The sequence below is a fragment of the Drosophila erecta genome, unplaced genomic scaffold, assembly GCF_003286155.1.
Source record: "Drosophila erecta strain 14021-0224.00,06,07 unplaced genomic scaffold, DereRS2 tig00000294-arrow-arrow-pilon, whole genome shotgun sequence".
NCBI classification, from domain to species: domain Eukaryota; kingdom Metazoa; phylum Arthropoda; class Insecta; order Diptera; family Drosophilidae; genus Drosophila; species Drosophila erecta.
In genome coordinates this window covers 616,829-635,388 of record NW_020825218.1, presented here as the reverse complement: position 1 = coordinate 635,388, position 18,560 = coordinate 616,829, and the positions used below count along the sequence as shown (strand labels likewise).

The following is an 18,560-nucleotide window of genomic DNA, read 5'->3' as shown; positions in this document are numbered from 1 at the left end:
GCCGGCAACTTGTTTGGCCAGCTTAAATTCAAATGGAATGCAACATGTGTGTAATTGCTGGAAGAGTGTGATGCCGGGCGCCTTTTCGGGAGGCGGTGAGAGCGGCAGCCGCTGCACCGTTTACAAGCAGCATCTTACTGGAAGGAATAGCATTCAGTTCCAGACCAAATTTTCCATGTAGACTGTTCAGAACGGAACCATACTAGTATGTGCTGCTGGTGCGGCTGGTGTTGGGCCGTCCTTTATTTTTAGATTCCGTTGCCGCGATATGCTTTACATCCAACGCAGCTGCAGAACTGCACTGTGAAGCAAGTCGCTTTCATCTTCCGCCAACTACCCTTACACGGGTGCGAGTGGGATAACTGGTGGGCTTCAGATATCGACCAATCATAGGGCTAGCCTATCGTAAATGGTGGAGTGGCGACCAGCCATGCTGGTCCTCGCCAATCGCAGGCGGTTTCGCTGCCACAAATCCAGCCTTGAACGCAGGGGGTGCTGGCCAGCCGAGGGTCGGCCTAGTCGGTTTCTGGAACGGATCCGGGCAGGCAGGTCGTCCCATTATTATTTCGTTTTGCGCTTCAAATACTGATCCGTCGCCGCGTCGGGAAGTTTAAGAAAGGTTGTTCGAGTCACATTTTGCGATTTTACCCGTGCATATTAATCTTTACAATAAATAAAATTGCCGGCGACGTTGGCAATCCGTACATCCGGGACTAATAAGTGTTACATGCAGTAAAATTTTGATGTTAATATGAGTGCAATCAAAAGTGGCGTTCGAAAAATGAACAAGTGAACTAAAACAAAAGCGGCTGCTCAGTTTTATTTGTGTTCTCGAATTCTTGACTCTTAGGTTCCCATGGCGCGATTAACAATAGGTTTTTGATCACTGCAGGACGTCATTCCCACCGTCACCATCTGCGCAAATTTACTTTTAACTCTTGGCTCGTTCTGCAAGAGTTCGCGCGGCGTGTGTTCGGCTGAACACAGCAGTTTTTTGGATAGCTTTCATGAGCAAAGCAAAAATTGGTTGCGATTAGCAGTGCACGTAATACGAACTGAGATCCACGAGCTGAACTATGTTTACATTACAACCGACTCCGACTGCCATAGGCACCGTGGTTCCTCCATGGCCAGCGGGAACTTTAATAGAGCGTTTGCCATCTTTAGAAGATATGGCTCACAAGGGTAAGCGTATTATTTAAAATTTCCTTTTTGGCATAAATGTCTCTAAACGACCCTCTTTTCATACCCGTCACTCCTAGAGTAAAAGGGAATACTAGATTCGTTGAAAAGTATGTAACAGGCAGAATGAAACGTATCCGACTATATAGAGTGCATATATGTATTCTTGTTCAGAATCAATAGCCGAGTCGATCTGGCCAAGTCCGTCTGTCCGTCCGTCTGTCCGTATAAACGCCTCGATCTCAGGAACTACAAAGGCTAGAATGTTTATATTAAGCATGCAGCTTCCGGAGACATAGACGCAGCGCAAGTTTGTTTCCAAATGTTGCCACGCCCACTCTAACGCCCACAAACCGCCCAAAACTCTTAAGCCCACACTTTTCCAAAATTTTAAAGTTTTTTTCATTTTATTATTTTTTTTCCACTTTTACCGATATTTCAGAAAATTAGAAATTTCTTGTTGGCACCTAGCTGAATACCGGGTTTCTGATAGTCGGGGAACTCAAGGGTTAGCCCAACACCTATGCTTATGGGCACTTATTTGTAACTTGGAGTAGAAGACGTTTCCGATTCTGTGCTTCCGGTTGGTCGTCTCTTTTTGCGCTGTTTACCTAAATAGATTAAAAGCTTCTGAACATTTTGTTCGCAAACTATTCTCTAAAACATAAAAAGTCAGACGACTATATACTCCATATGACATTGCATATGGACAAATCATCGCCGTGACGCTTATAATTCGAAAAGCATATAAAGTGAACCACATATTCTAGATTTGATTACTAAATGAGTCGATTTACCGATGTCCGTCGGCAGGTCTGTCCGTCTGCATTGAAGTCGATATCTTGGGAACTAGAAGAGGTAGGAAGTATGCCTAGTTCTAATGCAAGTTCTAATGTCTACAAAGTAAAAACACTGCAAAGCAATGGTTGTCACACTTTCGTAATTTTCAATGAAAAACGGTAAAAGTTTAAATAATACAATGTAAAGGCGTTTAATGGTCAATGGCACCAGAGAGTCGTGAGCAATAAATGTAACAATGGCAGAGCCTCGAAAAATTCGGTTTTCTACGGCCCATATCTCGAGCGCTTGTTAGCTTAGTATTGGGTACTCATACTAAATGAACTCTTTCGTTTTATAAGAAAATTTTAAAATGTACAATCAGTATTTTTGCCGTTGCGTCTCATGTTAACTAAAGAAATTACATAATACCAACGTACATAGATCACATGACTCCTCCAAAATGCTGTAGTTGATTTGGAAGTCTATGCAATATGTTTGTTCACACTACGTTTTTTCTTAACCATTTCTTCTATATTTGGTCAAGTTAGATACGCTTTTATAGTTGGATTCTTTAATAATTTGTTTGTATCCCTATCTATGATTAACTTTATCGTTTTTAACCAACCATCTTCTAACCCCTAATTTCGAGGTCTCTCCTTGCAGGGATGTATTTTATGCAGCTTAGTGCCGAAATCGAATTAGATTTTATTTTTTTATACCGCTTGCTATTGTAACATACTTAAAACGAATAAGAATACTTAATGAATAAAAACAACGAAACTATAATCTGAAATTGTTTATTGTGGCAATACTGGCATATACCAAATTATTTTGCTAAATAACTTAACAGATCAAATTCCCTTTTTTGCACTGTCTGATTTATTTTCACCTTTCTAAATAGCAGTATCGTCCTTGAAATTTCCTAGTTTTTTGATTAATAACACTTTTCATTTAAAATATTCGTTTAACAACAAAAACAGTCGCTATCACTAATTCAGAACAACTCGCCCAATTTTAACGATGTTTTTTGTTTTAGCGTATTGAAACGCCAATTGAGGAACATGGCACCTTTGGCATTTGAATATCGGAATACTGATTGATATAAGAAACTTAGATTAATGGCAAATGATATAATTAACTAAGTTTCATACTGCCACAGCTGGCTAATACCTGAAGTATTTGTAAATTCTACACGCTCTTTCATAGCTAAATTTCCTAATTAAAATAAATAGAGAATGCTATAGACGAGTTCCTCGAGTATCAGATACCCGAAACTTAGCTAGTTCGAGAGAGAACGAGAAATGTCCACATTTTTAAACGTATCCATAGAAATTGTCTAAGGAAGTAGTAAAATTAAAAGATATAAAGCAATTTTCAAAAGTGTAGGAGTGTAAGGCTAGTGCGGCTTGCGGGCGCTTAAGTGGGGGCTGGCAAAACCGTTTTATAAAATAAATAAAAAACAAACAATTTTTCAAACTTGAACAGGCATCAGAAAATCTTCATGTTTAGTTTAAGATATAGTTTTTTTTAGTTCCCTAGATCACAGTGCTCAGGCGGATATGGCTAAATCGACTTAGCTATTGAACCCGATCAAGAATATATATTCTATATTGGGTTGGAAACCCAATAGTTTCAACTCTTTCAAGATCTATTCCACTATCATTATACATTAATCCCAAACACAAACTGACTTCTTGATAAGAATTTTACCCCTTTGATCTTCTTTTTTATAGACAATGTGATTGCAATGAGAAATTTACCATGTTTGGGCACCGCTGGTGGTAGCGGACTAGGCGGTATTGCTGGAAAACCTTCCCCTACTATGGAAGCCGTGGAAGCCAGCACAGCGTCACAGCCCCATTCGACATCCTCGTACTTCGCCACAACTTACTACCATTTAACTGATGATGAATGTACGTTTTTATAACTGATGCCTAGCAAATCCCACATCCCACTTCGACACGTTTTCAGATAGCCTGATTGTAATACTGTTACAGGTCTAACCCCAAAAGATTTAAATTTATGCAAACTCATTGCAAACAAGAGGGAATGCTATAGTCGAGTTCCCCGACTATCAGATACCCGTTAATCAGTTAGTGAAAGTGCGATTGAGAAATTTCTACATTTTTTAAAATATTCGTAAAAATTGGAAAAAAAAATAATAAAGCGCAAACTAAATTTTTCAAAAGTGTGGGCGTGGCAGCTTGGGGCGTCTCTGGAAGCTTTTATAGTTCCTCTGATCGAGGTATTCTTACACACAGACGGACATGGCCAGTTCGACTTGCCTACTGATCCTGATCAAGAATATATATACTTTATGGTCGGAAACGCTTCCTTCTACCTGTTCAAACTATTCAAAGAATCTAGTATACCTCTTCAGTCTAAACGGACCTTCCTTTTATAAGCGAAATATAAATACACTTTCTACAGATTTTAGTGCGCTGAACCGATCCATATATGTTGACAAATTTTGTGTGCGATCGCAGTTGATCGCAGTTTCTTACCCAAAATACCGGGAAAAAAATGTGTAACAGATATTTTGATTCTTGGAGACGAGAAATTTTTCCAACATCTATTAACATTTACATTATTAAAATCTACTTAACATTTTTAAGAGATTGATGTCCGTTACTTACATAATATTAAAAGGTTATTAATTCACTCAACCTTTACACATACATATTTATGTAGGAATAATTAGGATAAAATTTGTATACCCGTTACTCATAGAGCAAAATGGCGTAACACGAAGAAGGAAGAGTTTCCGACCCAGTAAAGTATATACATATATTCTTCATCAGGATCACTAGCCGTCTGTCTGTCCGTATCAAGGCTCTGGGTTCGGGAACTATAAAAGCTTTTTGAAAAAAAAGTTTTTTGAGTTATATTGAGCATCAAAGAACAGCGCTCTCGCTGATATAAGATGAACTGATTCATTATAGTACTTCGAATTCATTAAAATCGAGATTGACTAGTTCCTCTGCAAAATCAATGGAAGCTATTACATATTTCATAGCTCGTCCTGGAAAGATCAGAGGAAACATTTCAACATACCCGTATAAAGACATCGCGCTAATTTTTTTGTATTGCTAAACATGCGTCGTGATGATTTGTTATTAGCGTGAAAACAGCTCAATATCTGGGTAAGCCAAAAGCATACAGCTCAATGGAATGACATTGTTCAGTAGCTGACTCCAAATCTCGCACATGCTGCCAATTACAGTCGCACAATGGGAAGAGATGGGATCGGCATAGACTTTCAAGACGGTGATGAGTCAAACAATAATTTACGAATTGCGGAGTAGATTATAGGCATCCCTCGAATCCCTTTTCCAAGCGCAACCTCATCCCTGGCCCTTCGAACTGTTAAGTACTCTCTGCCAGGTCACTCTATTGTAGTGCCCGTGAATCAATACAATAATTTTCCACCTTTAATGATCCTGAAGTGTGTGTTCGTTGTCGACGACCGTTTCGTGTAAAGTTGCTACAAATGGAAACAATTAATGGCTCTGAAAGCCGAAGTCGAGTAAATACAAACACACACAATGCACTCAAAAATGCCAAATGAGCCTCTTTAGCGGCTGCCGGGAACCGACGCGTATTCGCATTGTATCCGTGGTCTTTGTAGACTCACCCCACAGCTCTGTCCAGGCAAGGAAAATCAGTCCCTGCCCCTGAATGGACCGACCAGTCCTCTAGAGGGTCCATCGACAGTTCCTGTTGCCAGGCCTTTGTTTTTCTTCCCATCGGATTTGTGCTGCAATTACATTAATAATCCCACTGGCAAGATGTTTTCGGAAATTGTGTGTCCTGTCACACAGCAAATCACATTTTCGGAAAACAATCCAATTTCGCAGTCCCTGCTCTAATACCGCAATACCCTCGCCAAGCCCGCTTTCGTGGGGAATAGGAATGTGTGCAGGGCGATCTCATGGCAAACACCAGTTGTCGTGGTGTGGCGCTCAACTGCATCAAAACACAGTGTCTGAGGGGGAGCTATCTGGGGGGGTATTTCAATTTGTTTGGAGATCAACGTAAAAGCCTAGCTATCCATCATCAGAGGTCTTCCACTCCGACTCTGAATACAGAAAGATCACTCGGATTAGAACTAGGTCTTATGTGTATGTATGGCTTATATGTACAGATAAAAACATGAGAACATTATTGTCGATTTTCTCGACTATCAGATACCCGTTACTCAGCTGCTTCAGCGAACACGAAAATTAAAAATATTTTTGGAAATTTGGCAAGAAGAGTAATGAAATACAAAAATTAGAAGGGCGTTTTCAAAAGTTTGGCAGTGGCAGTTTTTGACGGTTTGTGGGAGTCAGAGTGGTAGTGGCAACGTTCTGAAACGTTGCAAATACTTCCTTGAATGTGTGTGCTTTATCTGAAATTTGTAGCGCTCATAGTTCCTGAGATCGAGGCGTTCGTACGGCCAGATCGACTCGGCTAGTAAGAATGTATACACTTTATAGGGTCCAAAATGCTTCTTCTACCTGTTACATTCTTTTCAACGAATCTAGTATATCCTCCTATTCTACGAGTAACGGGTATAAATAAAGATAAGTGCATACGTGTACAAGCATACATACAAACATACATCTATATCTAGGTTTTGCTGCTGCTTCGTTGATTTCTTTACCAATAAAGCGGTAAATTGATACGGAGACTTAAGGATTTTATTTCAATAAGTCCAAATACTTGGAAATTTGTATAAAACCCTTTCATTTTCATGCTTGACCTGAGAGACGAGTGTGCCCATTTAGCCTTTTAGCTTTCCTCTTTGTGCTCTTCTTCGTATTTTTGATAAATACACATTAGAGATGTTTACTATCTTTCAAATCAAATCGAAAACAATAAAATGGTTGAAGCTTTTCCGATAAAAATGTACAGGGTTTTTAAATTAGTTGACAAATATGTATATGGGAAATTTTTGGAATACAATGCATTATTGGGGTTATTATAAAAAGTAAAATAAGTGCAGGATAACTTAACCCAGATTTTTAATTTTAACTTTAGTCATTTTTAACCTTTAGTACTTTTTTTTAGTGTATCATGGGTGGAAGGGTGTGTGCTTATTATTACTAAATTGTTGAGCCGAACCAGGAGCGGTCATTGTGTAGAAAATTGAGATGCTAAGTTCCGAGTCAAAGTTACAGAGACAGATACCAACGAAGTTGTTCTCCCCTTCAGAATATCCATTTCGAATTTGGGTCGACGAATATATTTTGACGTCTTTTAAAGCGTGACAAACTGAATTATCCGCCTCATTGGCACAAACTTATGTGTATGTATGGAATCTGTGTGGGTATCAGCAGAACAATTAAAATATATGATGTAAAATTTTACTTGGGGACGATTCAAATTAGATATAACAGATAGTAAAACGTAGCGCACTTCTTTACTTTTTAACGTATTATTGCAGGTCACAGTGGAGTAAATCAGTTGGGCGGCGTTTTTGTTGGAGGAAGGCCTTTGCCTGATTCAACACGGCAAAAAATTGTCGAACTGGCACATTCTGGAGCTCGGCCATGTGATATTTCCCGAATTCTACAAGTTTCAAATGGATGCGTGAGCAAAATTCTCGGGAGGTAGGATTATTCCATATATCACTTAATTTTTGTTGAATAGAAAGTACATTTCGGTCAACTGAGGTTTAATCAATTGTATGCGGGTTCGGACGCCTTTTGTTGAGGGGTTTAAAAAATTGTGTCTCCTTGGCTCAAGTATCACCTTAGTTAGCCGTTCAGTGAGAAAATTATATCAAATAAATATTTTCAGATAAGAAATATAAAGCTAATTTATGTATTCAGCAACCACACTTTTCTAATATATCGTAATTCAAACGCATGTTTTCAGTCACATGGGTTGCAAAAAACCAAATCAAGAAAGGATGCAGTGTTGAAAATGATACAAGCAGGGTGTAAAAGTATAGGCATTCATATTGTTAAAAAGATATCGTAAAAAAAGCTAAAGTAAAATATCGTTTTTCCTACAATTTCCGTAAAAATGTTCTCACAAGTCCCTACTTTCTAATAAGAAGTACAACAATACTAGAATATTGATTATAAGCTCGCGAATGAAAGATAGAAGAATAAGAAGAATTTAAATGCATTTTAAAGCGAAACACTTATTAAAAAAAATCTAGATCTAAAATCTTATTTAGTATTTTTATTCGTCGGATAGAAAATCGTAGTGCCTGGAGTCCAAGAATAAAATAGGTAAGGTAAAAGGTCTAATTAGCTTAAACAGCTAGCATAGTTTTAATTCATAGTTGGACATAAATAATAATAATACACGCTTTCCTGAAAAATCTGCTAATTTATCCACCCCTTATCAGGTGCATCAGCAGGATTAAAACCTGGCTGACAACCGTAACTAATTCTTTAGAAGTATACGCAGTATAATTCAAATCGTAAAGGAACACTTAAACTTTTAAATTATAATGGTGAATTTATTACAGGTACTATGAAACGGGGAGCATACGACCACGTGCTATCGGAGGATCCAAGCCACGTGTGGCCACTGCTGAAGTTGTTAGCAAAATTTCGCAGTACAAGCGCGAGTGTCCTAGCATATTTGCTTGGGAAATTCGAGATAGATTACTTCAGGAGAACGTTTGTACTAATGATAATATCCCAAGTGTAAGTCACTCATTCCTGAATAAGCGTTAATTTTGTAAATACTTAGTTACGCGGCTCGAAACAAATCGCTGCAGTTGCGTTCGACTCTTTGCCCCTATTCGACGCAGCCATTTTCTTCGCCACGCATAAACATTTTCCTTTCCTGATTTTTTTTATCATATTATTTATTAAGTATGCCAAAAAAGACGCCAGCCAAATGAATTGTGACAGCGATGCTCATGCCAATGGCCGCCCCATGGCCGATGTGGTCCTGCCTGCTCGCCTTGTTCTACTCCTATTGACAGTTGTGTGGAAAATGTGCTCGTTCAAATGGAAGGGAAAATCTTTTATGCACATTAAACGACTAAAAGGGAAATCAGTGCTAGAAAAATGTATGAAAAAATACAATATTAAATAAATACGGCCCGCCGCCACCACAAACCGTTAAGCGTTGAAATTCACGCGCCAGTGCGAGGGGGAACTGCTGAATCACGTTTACATCTGGAATCGTATTCGGGTCGTACCGAACTAAGGGTGAGAATCGACCATTCGGTCGACTATTCAAGTCCACACGGTGGCCGTCGGGTACAAGGCGGAAAATATCTATGCACTGACCTCTTACAAGCGACTAAGCTTGCGATACTTTCGATGAGTGCACATAGTGCACATGGCAAAGGATTCCTTTGGCGTGAAGCTTGCGCATGCACTTGTTGTCCCCAAAGGAAGCGAATGCTCTCCAGAAAGCGGACGCAGTTTCCGGATTGGTCCAGTGTGCCTGTACACTAGTTAGGAACAGGATGGGCTTATTTTGGAAGAAATGAGTTTCCATGCGGCTCTGAAACCCCCAGGCGAAGGACATTCCGCCTAATTTTTCCACTCAACTGCACTTTTTTCTGTTGTTCTTCCTTTCTTCCTCTCTTCTCCTTTTCTCTCACTCGCTCATTTATATGTTTGTCCGATTATTCTTTTTCGTTTTCGATTTCAGTTTCTTCGCCTTTTCCCTTTGAATTTGTTTGAAAAGCGTTGTCAAGCGCAGGCACAGCATTAATACAATGAGAAACTGAATAAATTGCAATCTAAAGCAAGCAATCGTGCGTTGTTTCTGAGTGGCACCAGAAGTAGCAGAAAATTCGCTTTTTTGATTTGATTTTTGAGTTTTGAGTTTGGATTTTACTTGACTGTGACGCTTTGCAACTCAATGCGAAACCCAATATATAACTAGATCAACACAACCTTACTTTCCAGGTGTCCTCAATAAACCGCGTATTGAGAAACTTGGCTGCGCAAAAAGAACAGCAGAGCACGGGTTCCGGAAGCTCCAGCACAGGCGCAGGAAACTCGATTAGCGTAAAAGTGGCCGTCAGCAGCGGTGGCAGCGTTAGCAACGTTGCAAGCGGATCGAGGGGCATGTTAAGCTCTTCCACCGATCTTTTGCAAACAGCCACGCCACTTAACTCTTCGGAAAGCGGTGGCGCAAGCAATTCCGGGGAGGGGAGTGATCAGGAGGCGATTTACGAGAAGCTCCGGCTCCTGAATACCCAGCATGCTGCGGGACCAGGATCACTGGAGCCCGCCCTAGCAGCGCCCTTGGGGCAATCATCCAACCATCTAGGAACCCACTCTAGCCACCCCCTTACCCAGCTGGTGCACGGTAACCACCAGGCACTCCAGCAGCAGCAACAACAGAGTTGGCCGCCTCGTCACTATTCCGGATCTTGGTACCCCACCGCTCTGAGCGAAATACCAATCTCGTCGGCTCCCAATGTCGCATCCGTTGCGGCGTATTCAACAGGACCTTCGGTCGCTCACTCACTGAGTCCACAGAACGATATCGAAAGCCTGGCCAGTATCGATCACCAGAGAAACTGCTCCGTTGCCACGGAGGACATACATCTAAAAAAAGGTGAGCTCCAAACCTAGTTGTGCACTCGTAGCCTGGTAACGAATTCCAAACTTTTGCGTGCCCTAATGCTACTGTTACATTTGGACATATTCGTCCCAAAGAGGCTATTCATACGAGTATACTTGCAGCAAATATAAAATCAATGCAATCAGAATTAGTAATGACAACAGTTTAGAAAGATGAAATGAAAAGATTAGAAATTAAATTAGCTCGAAATGAAATATGTCCCGATCACTAAATGTTTATTAACTATCTTGATTATTTATGGCAGACACAAAAATCAGCATTGGTAACGTTGGAAAAGACTTATCACTTAACGCCGTCTGTCGGTCATTTAAATATACTTTGAATGATTCTTTTTTAAAGCTATCCATTGTAGACCTTCAAAGTTTACAATACTACTAAAATATATAAAAAAATTAAAAAAAAATATATTAGTATGACTCTTATTATAGGCTCTTTTTTTCCTATATTCTGGAAATTACAGAAGTGGTGCATTAACCTATTTAGCCTAACCTAACCTATTTTAAAGCATTGTAAGTATATGTACTTTTTAAGTCTGATGCCAAACGTAAAGTGTGAAGTTTACAAAAGATCGAAATTCAAAACAAAAATCAATTGAAATGAAAAGCAGAAACAAATATTTTACAGCCGTAGTTTTCCGTTTTGCAAGTTTACAATCAGCACAGAAATTACGACATTTTATTTTTGTCAAAATACGCACGAGCGAACTTGGCATTTGCAAATTTTCGTTTGCTGATATGCCCTTTTATTTTTTTTATTTTTCAGTTATAAAACTCTACAGCTACACCAAAAGGTTGTCGCGTCGTGCGTAAATCCGACAGACACGTGACCAACGTGCAATGCACTTGTTTCTGATTGTGTCAACGCCGCATGTCTTGTAAGGATTTTACAATAAAACATAGAAAGGCTATAGCTGAGTGCTGCGACTATTAGATACCCGCTACTGCGCTAAGTGAGAGTCAGGAGAGTGTGAGGGAGATGGAGCAAGTGCTGCATAAAGCAGAAATGAAATACCTTAGCATATAGAAAGGATATAGTTAGCTTTTAAAAGGTTTCTAATAGTCCGTTTTAAACAAAAATTTCAACAGCCAAGCAAAATACTTTTTAGACATTGACGGTTACTATAACCGCATAGCCGCAAGATAGACTTTGCCTTTATTGGAGTTTTATTGGACGTGGCGACAAACAAACTTGCACTGCTTAGGCGTCATTGGGGCCTGGGTGCTGAGTTCGAGCTTTCTAGTTGTTGTAGTCAGTAGAGTCTGAACTCTTAATCTTTTCTAGCTCTTATAGTCCTCAAGATGTCAACGTTCACACGAACGGATAGACAGACGAACGGACACAGAAATAAGGTTATATCAACTCGGCCAGTGATCCAGATCAAGAAAATATATACTTTATTGCTTAGGAAACGGTACATATCTTATATACCAATTACTAAGCTAATCCACTTTTATAATAATATATATATATATATATATATATGTATATTTTTATAAATAATATAAATATACCTATGCATAAGCGGAATGATAGTCTTCACAGAAATCTACATACATACATATGTGTTTATTTAGTTGAAATAACTTCATGGGATCATACAGATGCACACGAAAAAATGAAAGTCTGCAGTGGTGGTTGACCGATCCCTGAAGCTAGATACTTGAGCTATTTGTCATGAATGAGTAACTTGTTATCGAATGTAAACTCCTCTTTTCGAAAGAGAAGATTGTATCAGAAGTTTTATGTTTAAGGTACGATCGAGAATCTTCGAGATTAACCTTCATAAGGAGGTGGTTTGGTTTCAGTGCTATTAAGGCTACCCGCTGTTGTGTCTCAAAAAGGCATGCATTGGTTAATTGAAATAAATAAATTTACAAGTTACGAAAATATTGATATTTCTTTTTAGTTATTCAGGTCATTAGCGCCTCTTATTAGCGAATCTCAAATCAAATTTGTTGTCTATGTGGTATTATGGATAAGCAGGAACAATTCCCACAGTAAAAATTCTAGCTCAAAGCTTGCCCAAGAGCATGTGTGTCAAAACCGTCTGTGTTCGACCTTCCCCCCAACCACCCCAAACACCCCCAACCACCGCCAAAGTTTCCAATTTTGATCGAGTATAGCTATGGGGCAACCACTGCCGTTACCACCGCCGTGGTTGACAGGTTTACCCTTAACCGTGTAGTTTGCTTTAATGCGATTTACAGACTCATTTTACAGGCGATGACACTTCATTAAACGACAAACTGTGAGGGTGGTTGTGGTTAGGGATGGGTTCACGGACAGGCCTCGGATGGTTGGTTCTGGATAGGATGCTGGGAGGCTTAGGGGTGCATAAATAGATTACAGAAATACATATTTATAAAATTATTTTTCAAATCCCCATGCTAGAGCTCTGGCCTTATCAGGGTTTGTCTTAGCGCATTAAAATGTGACAGTATATACAAGCAGCTTGTCCCTTTGCTCGGGTTCGATCTACGTATTCGATTCCACCTCCAACTCACCGTCTCAGCAGACCTATACTCCGCTTCCAGATACCGTCGATTTGGTTGCTCGGCATCTGACGCCGTCTGTCATTGTAACGCTGTTGTCGCTGTCAGAACACTGCGATTCGCCAGCTAGTGACATGTGCTTTGAAGACATTAGACGGGGTCTATCCCGCGGCATATCTCTGGGCTATCATCATCTATTTGCTTTGTCACATTCACTAACAATCAACGTCATTTCCACAATATGGAACGGCTTTCGTCTACCGGTCCGAGCTGACCTCAGCTGACACACAAATGATTAGCATTTTTCTTTAATGTGGCCGCTGCTGCAGATCGTCCAGCTGCATGATATCTGAACTCTAGAGGCGCAATTAGGATTTCAAATTTAGTAATAATTATTATAATACCTGCTAGATATATTCAATTATAATACACTTTTATAAAGTATTCAAAAGGAATAAAAGCGGTGTTCATTGTGTTATCTCTATGCATTAAATAATTTAAGATGTATAATTACTGCAAGGGTATATGATATTCGGCATGCTGTAGCTAGCTTCTATTCTTGTTTTAATTTCCTATTGAATTTCCTATTGAATTTCCAACTGATTCGTCTTATGATGTGTGCAATTTAAAACTGTATTTACCAGAACTTGATGGCCATCAGTCCGATGAAACGGGCTCCGGTGAAGGTGAAAACTCAAATGGTGGCGCTTCAAATATAGGAAACAATGAGGATGATCAAGCTCGGCTCATACTGAAAAGAAAGTTGCAACGCAATCGAACATCTTTTACGAATGACCAGATAGATAGTCTTGAAAAAGGTAAAAACGTTTCGCAAAAATGCTTGAATTATAAAACTCGTTGGTTTAAAGTACAACATTTTAGATTACATTAAAAACTCTTAGCCATTATATTCGATACAAAAAATTCAAAACAAAAATTTCTAATATTAAGGAATTTCAGCTATTCGTGCGCGTATCAAAACAATTATGCAATATCAGGCAACCTTTCTTAAACCATTTATATTTTTGTAACAAATTAAAAGTAACGGCTACTTTTCTGTCTTATTACGAGTTTACTAATAGCTTAGGAAAAAAGACAACCCAAAAACTAAATAATCGCACTGTGAAAACGAATGCAATAGTTTATTTTTACGCATATCTCATATAATTTTTTAAATATTGATTTTAGAGTTTGAACGAACCCACTATCCAGATGTTTTTGCGCGCGAACGTTTGGCTGGAAAAATTGGTTTGCCAGAGGCAAGAATTCAGGTTTGGTTCTCAAACCGTCGAGCAAAATGGCGCCGTGAGGAGAAGCTTCGAAACCAGCGAAGGACGCCAAATTCCACAGGAGCTAGTGGAACATCGTCCTCAACATCGGCAACTGCCTCTTTGACTGACAGCCCGAACAGTCTAAGTGCTTGTTCCTCGTTGCTGTCCGGATCAGCTGTGGGTCCCTCAGTCAGTAAGTATAAACAATTTTGAAATCAAAATACCTTGTCGTGCAACACATCTCTTTTCAACTGACAAAGTCGTCGTTATAAAAGAGATCACAAGGTAACGACCTTAAAATCTCGCCTAAAATATCTTTGCGCACCTTGCTATAACTTACGCCATAATTATGAGTTAGTTATTTATGACGGTAAGCGATTTCTTTAAAACAACTATCCTCTGCTGTTAGTCTTAATCAAGGCGACACAACACGGATTTTCTCGGATATATATTTTTTTAAATGTAATACCCTTGCATAGGGTATGAGATATTTAAATGCGCTTTATGTTAATATTAATGAATTATATCGGGGTATGAATGACATGATACTCACGCCTGCAATCTACAAAAGTTATTACTTTGTAATATATTTTTTAAAAATCTCTCTTAAGGGACTGAAATGTTATAAAATCTTAAAACTATGAATTTACTTGATGCACATCAATTGGTTCCTTTGGCTTCCTCGTCGGTTACCGCCCTGGTCAGTCATTTTTTCTTAGGCGGATATGATTCGAGTTCTTTGACAATTTGTATTTGTTCTCTGCATCAGTGTGCTGCGGTTATAGTGCTTAGCTTCTGACTCTGCTCTTTGAATCATATCTATGTTTCTGTTGCTGGCGAAATAACTGCACTGTAGGGAATAACCTAACAAATTCTGAATTAGCCAATTCTATTCTTCTTTTTTGTTTTATTTGTTGCCGCTTCGATTCCCAGTAACTTCGAGACTTAGCTTCAACTTAAGATAGCTGCGTTATCAGGGAACATATTTCCCCTCGTATATGGGGGTATATACTAATTCAAGGAAAATTGGTCCCAGCACCTCTTGTACAGAAGTGTTCGAAGTAGTTTTCGTAGGGGATGCGATTGACTTTATGTTCCCCGATGACATGCGATTTTAGGTGTTTTGGTATTTGGAATTTAGTCATCATATTGTGATCCAATTTCTTCTTGCCTCAATAGTTTAATAGCAATTCCCCAAAAAAACGAAATGCTCAATATATTTGTTGATGTGGCGTCGGAGTATTAGTCGAATTTCAGTAATGCTGAAACTCTGCAAGTTTGTTTCAGAACGTTGCCTATTCCACGCCCATTCCAATGCCTGTAATGTGCTGGCCCATACTTGCACCATGTGCTTCTGTCGGCACTTGTAGGTGAGTTGCGATATGATGCCGTTGCACCTGCTGGAATTTCCCATATCTTGCGGGGGAACTGGCGGTAGAGGGCGCAACGGTGCAAAGTTTGCGTTCTGCCGATCAGTGGAAGCCTACGTTCGGTATCCGAGATTTGGTGCGCTTTTGTATGTATATTTTTGGTTGTATCCGGAATAACAGGACAAAGGGGGAGTTTGTCGTCCAATTGGTTTTAAGATTTTTAAATCTGGAACTAAAGTCAATTTATACATTAACATTTGTGACCAAATACGGACATGTGAGTTTAAATGTGTGACCCCAATTTAAAAATTGGAAAATAATAAAATTGCAAATAAATAACTGATTTTTCTCTTTCGCTCATACTTAGGCACCATTAATGGCTTATCGTCTCCAAGCACATTGTCTACTAATGTCAATGCTCCAACGCTGGCTGCTGGGATCGATGGCTCCGGAAGCCCAACATTGGGCCAGCACATTCGGACCGGCTGCGCCTCTGACACTGCCAGTGGTCGCCACAGTGAAGATTGCAGAAGAGTTTGTTCTCCATGCCCGCTTGGCATTGGCGGCCATCAAAATACCCATCATATCCAGAGCACTGGCCACATTCAAGCACATGCACTTGTTCCTGCCATTTCGCCACGACTCAATTTTAATAGTGGTAGCTTCGGGGCGATGTACTCCAACATGCATCATACGGCGTTATCCATGAGCGATTCCTATGGGTAAGCATATTCAGCAACTAGAGTTTACGCATTTTTCAGTCAACACATTTACATTCGTGTATATGTATATATTTGCTTGTCTAATACTGTACAAAAACCTCTTTGAGGCTGTTGTTGACAAAATAGTTAGGCAGTAGAAGAGTAGTGTAAGCCCAAAATAATAATCCAAAATAAATAATCTAATCTGTGTTGCTTAATGGATCAAGTTTTTAAGACACATTAGGAACTTTTTAAAAGAGAAGTCCTAATATTCAACGCAATTAATTTAAGTACGTTGGTCACAACAAATTTGTAGTCATAATAATTGTGCATACCCACTATGTTTTTATATCTCTAACTCGTAGAGTTACATTCGTGGAGTAGGAAGCGTTTCCGATCGCATACCCTCTTGTTTTGCCACGCCCACTTTTAGGCCCACAACCTTCCAAAACTGTCACGGTCACAATTTTGAAAAATGTGATAATTATTTATTTTTGAGTATATGTTGTAAATTTTATAGATTTGCAAAAAAACTGTTTGCAACGCCCACTAACCAAACAAAACTCTTACGCCCACACTTTTAAAAAATATTTTTTTTTTATTTTTTCCACTTTTTACTGATATTTCAGAAAATGTTGAAATTTCTCCTTTGCACTTCCACTAGCTGAGTAACGGGTATCCGATGGTCGGGTAACTCGACTATAGCATTCTATTTTGTTTTATAAAGAAATTATTTTGTAAACTGTTAAGATCGTTTACATGTAAACTGGTTAAATATTTTCAAATTTTGTTTTCATAACTCTATGATTGTGTGAAAATCGATGTTTAAATGGTTTTATTTTTCAGCGCGGTTACGCCAATTCCGAGCTTCAACCACTCATCCGTCGGTCCGCTGGCTCCGCCATCGCCAATACCGCAACAGGGCAATCTAACGCCTCCCTCGTTATATCCGTGCCACATGGCACTACGACCGCCTCCGATGGCTCCCGCTCACCAACACATCGTGACGGGCGACGGAAGCAGTCCTGCGGGCGGCGGCCTAGGCAGTGCACATTCTGGGAATTTGGGAGCAAACTGCAGCGGATCGGGATACGAAGTGCTTTCCGCCTACGCATTGCCACCGCCCCCTATGCCGTCGAGCTCCGCTGCTGCTTCAAACTTCTCAGCCGCGTCCAGTAGCAGCACCAATGTGACCCCCCATCACACTGTAGCCCAGGAACCATGCCCCCCCACCCCTTGTTCCAGCGCGAGCCACTTGGGAGTTGCCCACAGTCCTGGGTTCGCGTCCGACCCGATTTCACCGGCTGTATCTTCATATGCACATATGAGCTACAATTACGCGTCGTCCGCCAACAACATGACGCCCTCCTCCACCGGGGGTACAACAGCGCACGTGGCCACAGGAAAACAACAGTTCTTCGCCTCCTGTTTCTACTCACCGTGGGTCTAGGAACAGCCTGGCGATTCAGTGAGAAGCACTGCGATGGGACTATTTATGTACATAGTTCAATGACGCCCTCTTGCTTAAAGAGGTTATAATAAATCGAATTTACATATCTCTTGAAAAATAATGGAGGTTGTAGAAAAATACATATGTATGTATAAATTATATAGTTCCGCCCATTAAATCCGATCTATAGTGTAGAATAATTGGTGTAAATTAAATTATATAATTTTGACAAATAAAAAGAAGAAAATGTTTCTTTATAATTCTTTAGTAATTTATCGGACACTTTAAATTGCTACAAGATTGATCTCTTAAAGCATATTTTCAAATTATAAACACCATTAGGTCTTGATATTAGTTCCTTTAAGCACAGCTGCAATGACCTAATTTCGATTGCATCACAATTAAGTGGATTGACTGTTATATACGGTGACTTCAATGCCAGATTATCTATCAGGTTTAACCACATTCAAGATGCCAAAGGAACATAATGCCGTTTCCGAACATAATCCATTTAGGAAATAATCCATTCCAGACCTCAGCACTTGTCACCCTTTCCAGAGGTAGTTATCTCAGCTTTATGTCTTTCTTTATAAATAATAGAATTTTAAATAGAAACCACCAAAAGCACCATTGAAATTTAAATAGGCAATTTATCTGCAACTCCAAATATAAAAACATTTAGCCACCAACCAATTATTCACGTCGTCTTTAAAATTCTAATCAAACAATACACGTATGTACGTAGACAAAAAGTATTG

The 18,560-nt window shown here is 39.5% G+C and overlaps 1 protein-coding gene across 2 annotated transcripts; it reads left to right on the top strand.

Moving 5' to 3' along the window:
* Positions 1 to 215: 215 nt before the first annotated feature.
* On the top strand, positions 216 to 18,053 carry LOC6555847 (paired box protein Pax-6). 2 transcript variants are annotated; one of them, XM_001982674.3, is made up of 9 exons: positions 216 to 1,185; positions 3,696 to 3,875; positions 7,391 to 7,556; positions 8,429 to 8,609; positions 9,834 to 10,491; positions 13,655 to 13,828; positions 14,199 to 14,474; positions 16,019 to 16,373; positions 17,199 to 18,053. In XM_001982674.3, the coding sequence occupies exons 1-9, from the start codon at positions 1,077 to 1,079 to the stop codon at positions 17,800 to 17,802; spliced, it is 2,703 nt and encodes a 900-aa protein (XP_001982710.1). In that variant the 5' UTR covers positions 216 to 1,076; the 3' UTR covers positions 17,803 to 18,053. The 2 variants fall into 2 exon arrangements, with proteins under 2 accessions (XP_001982710.1, XP_015008645.1); XM_015153159.2 differs by lacking the exon at positions 3,696 to 3,875.
* Positions 18,054 to 18,560: the final 507 nt, after the last annotated feature.

Excerpts from the sequence above, each read along its gene's own strand:
- LOC6555847 (XM_001982674.3), top strand. The coding sequence starts at position 1,077 with ATGTTTACATTACAACCGACTCCGACTGCCATAGGCACCGTGGTTCCT. Across the intron at positions 13,829-14,198 it reads GATAGATAGTCTTGAAAAAG|AGTTTGAACGAACCCACTAT; the intron begins GTAAAAACGTTT and ends TATTGATTTTAG. Across the intron at positions 16,374-17,198 it reads TCCATGAGCGATTCCTATGG|CGCGGTTACGCCAATTCCGA; the intron begins GTAAGCATATTC and ends TTTATTTTTCAG.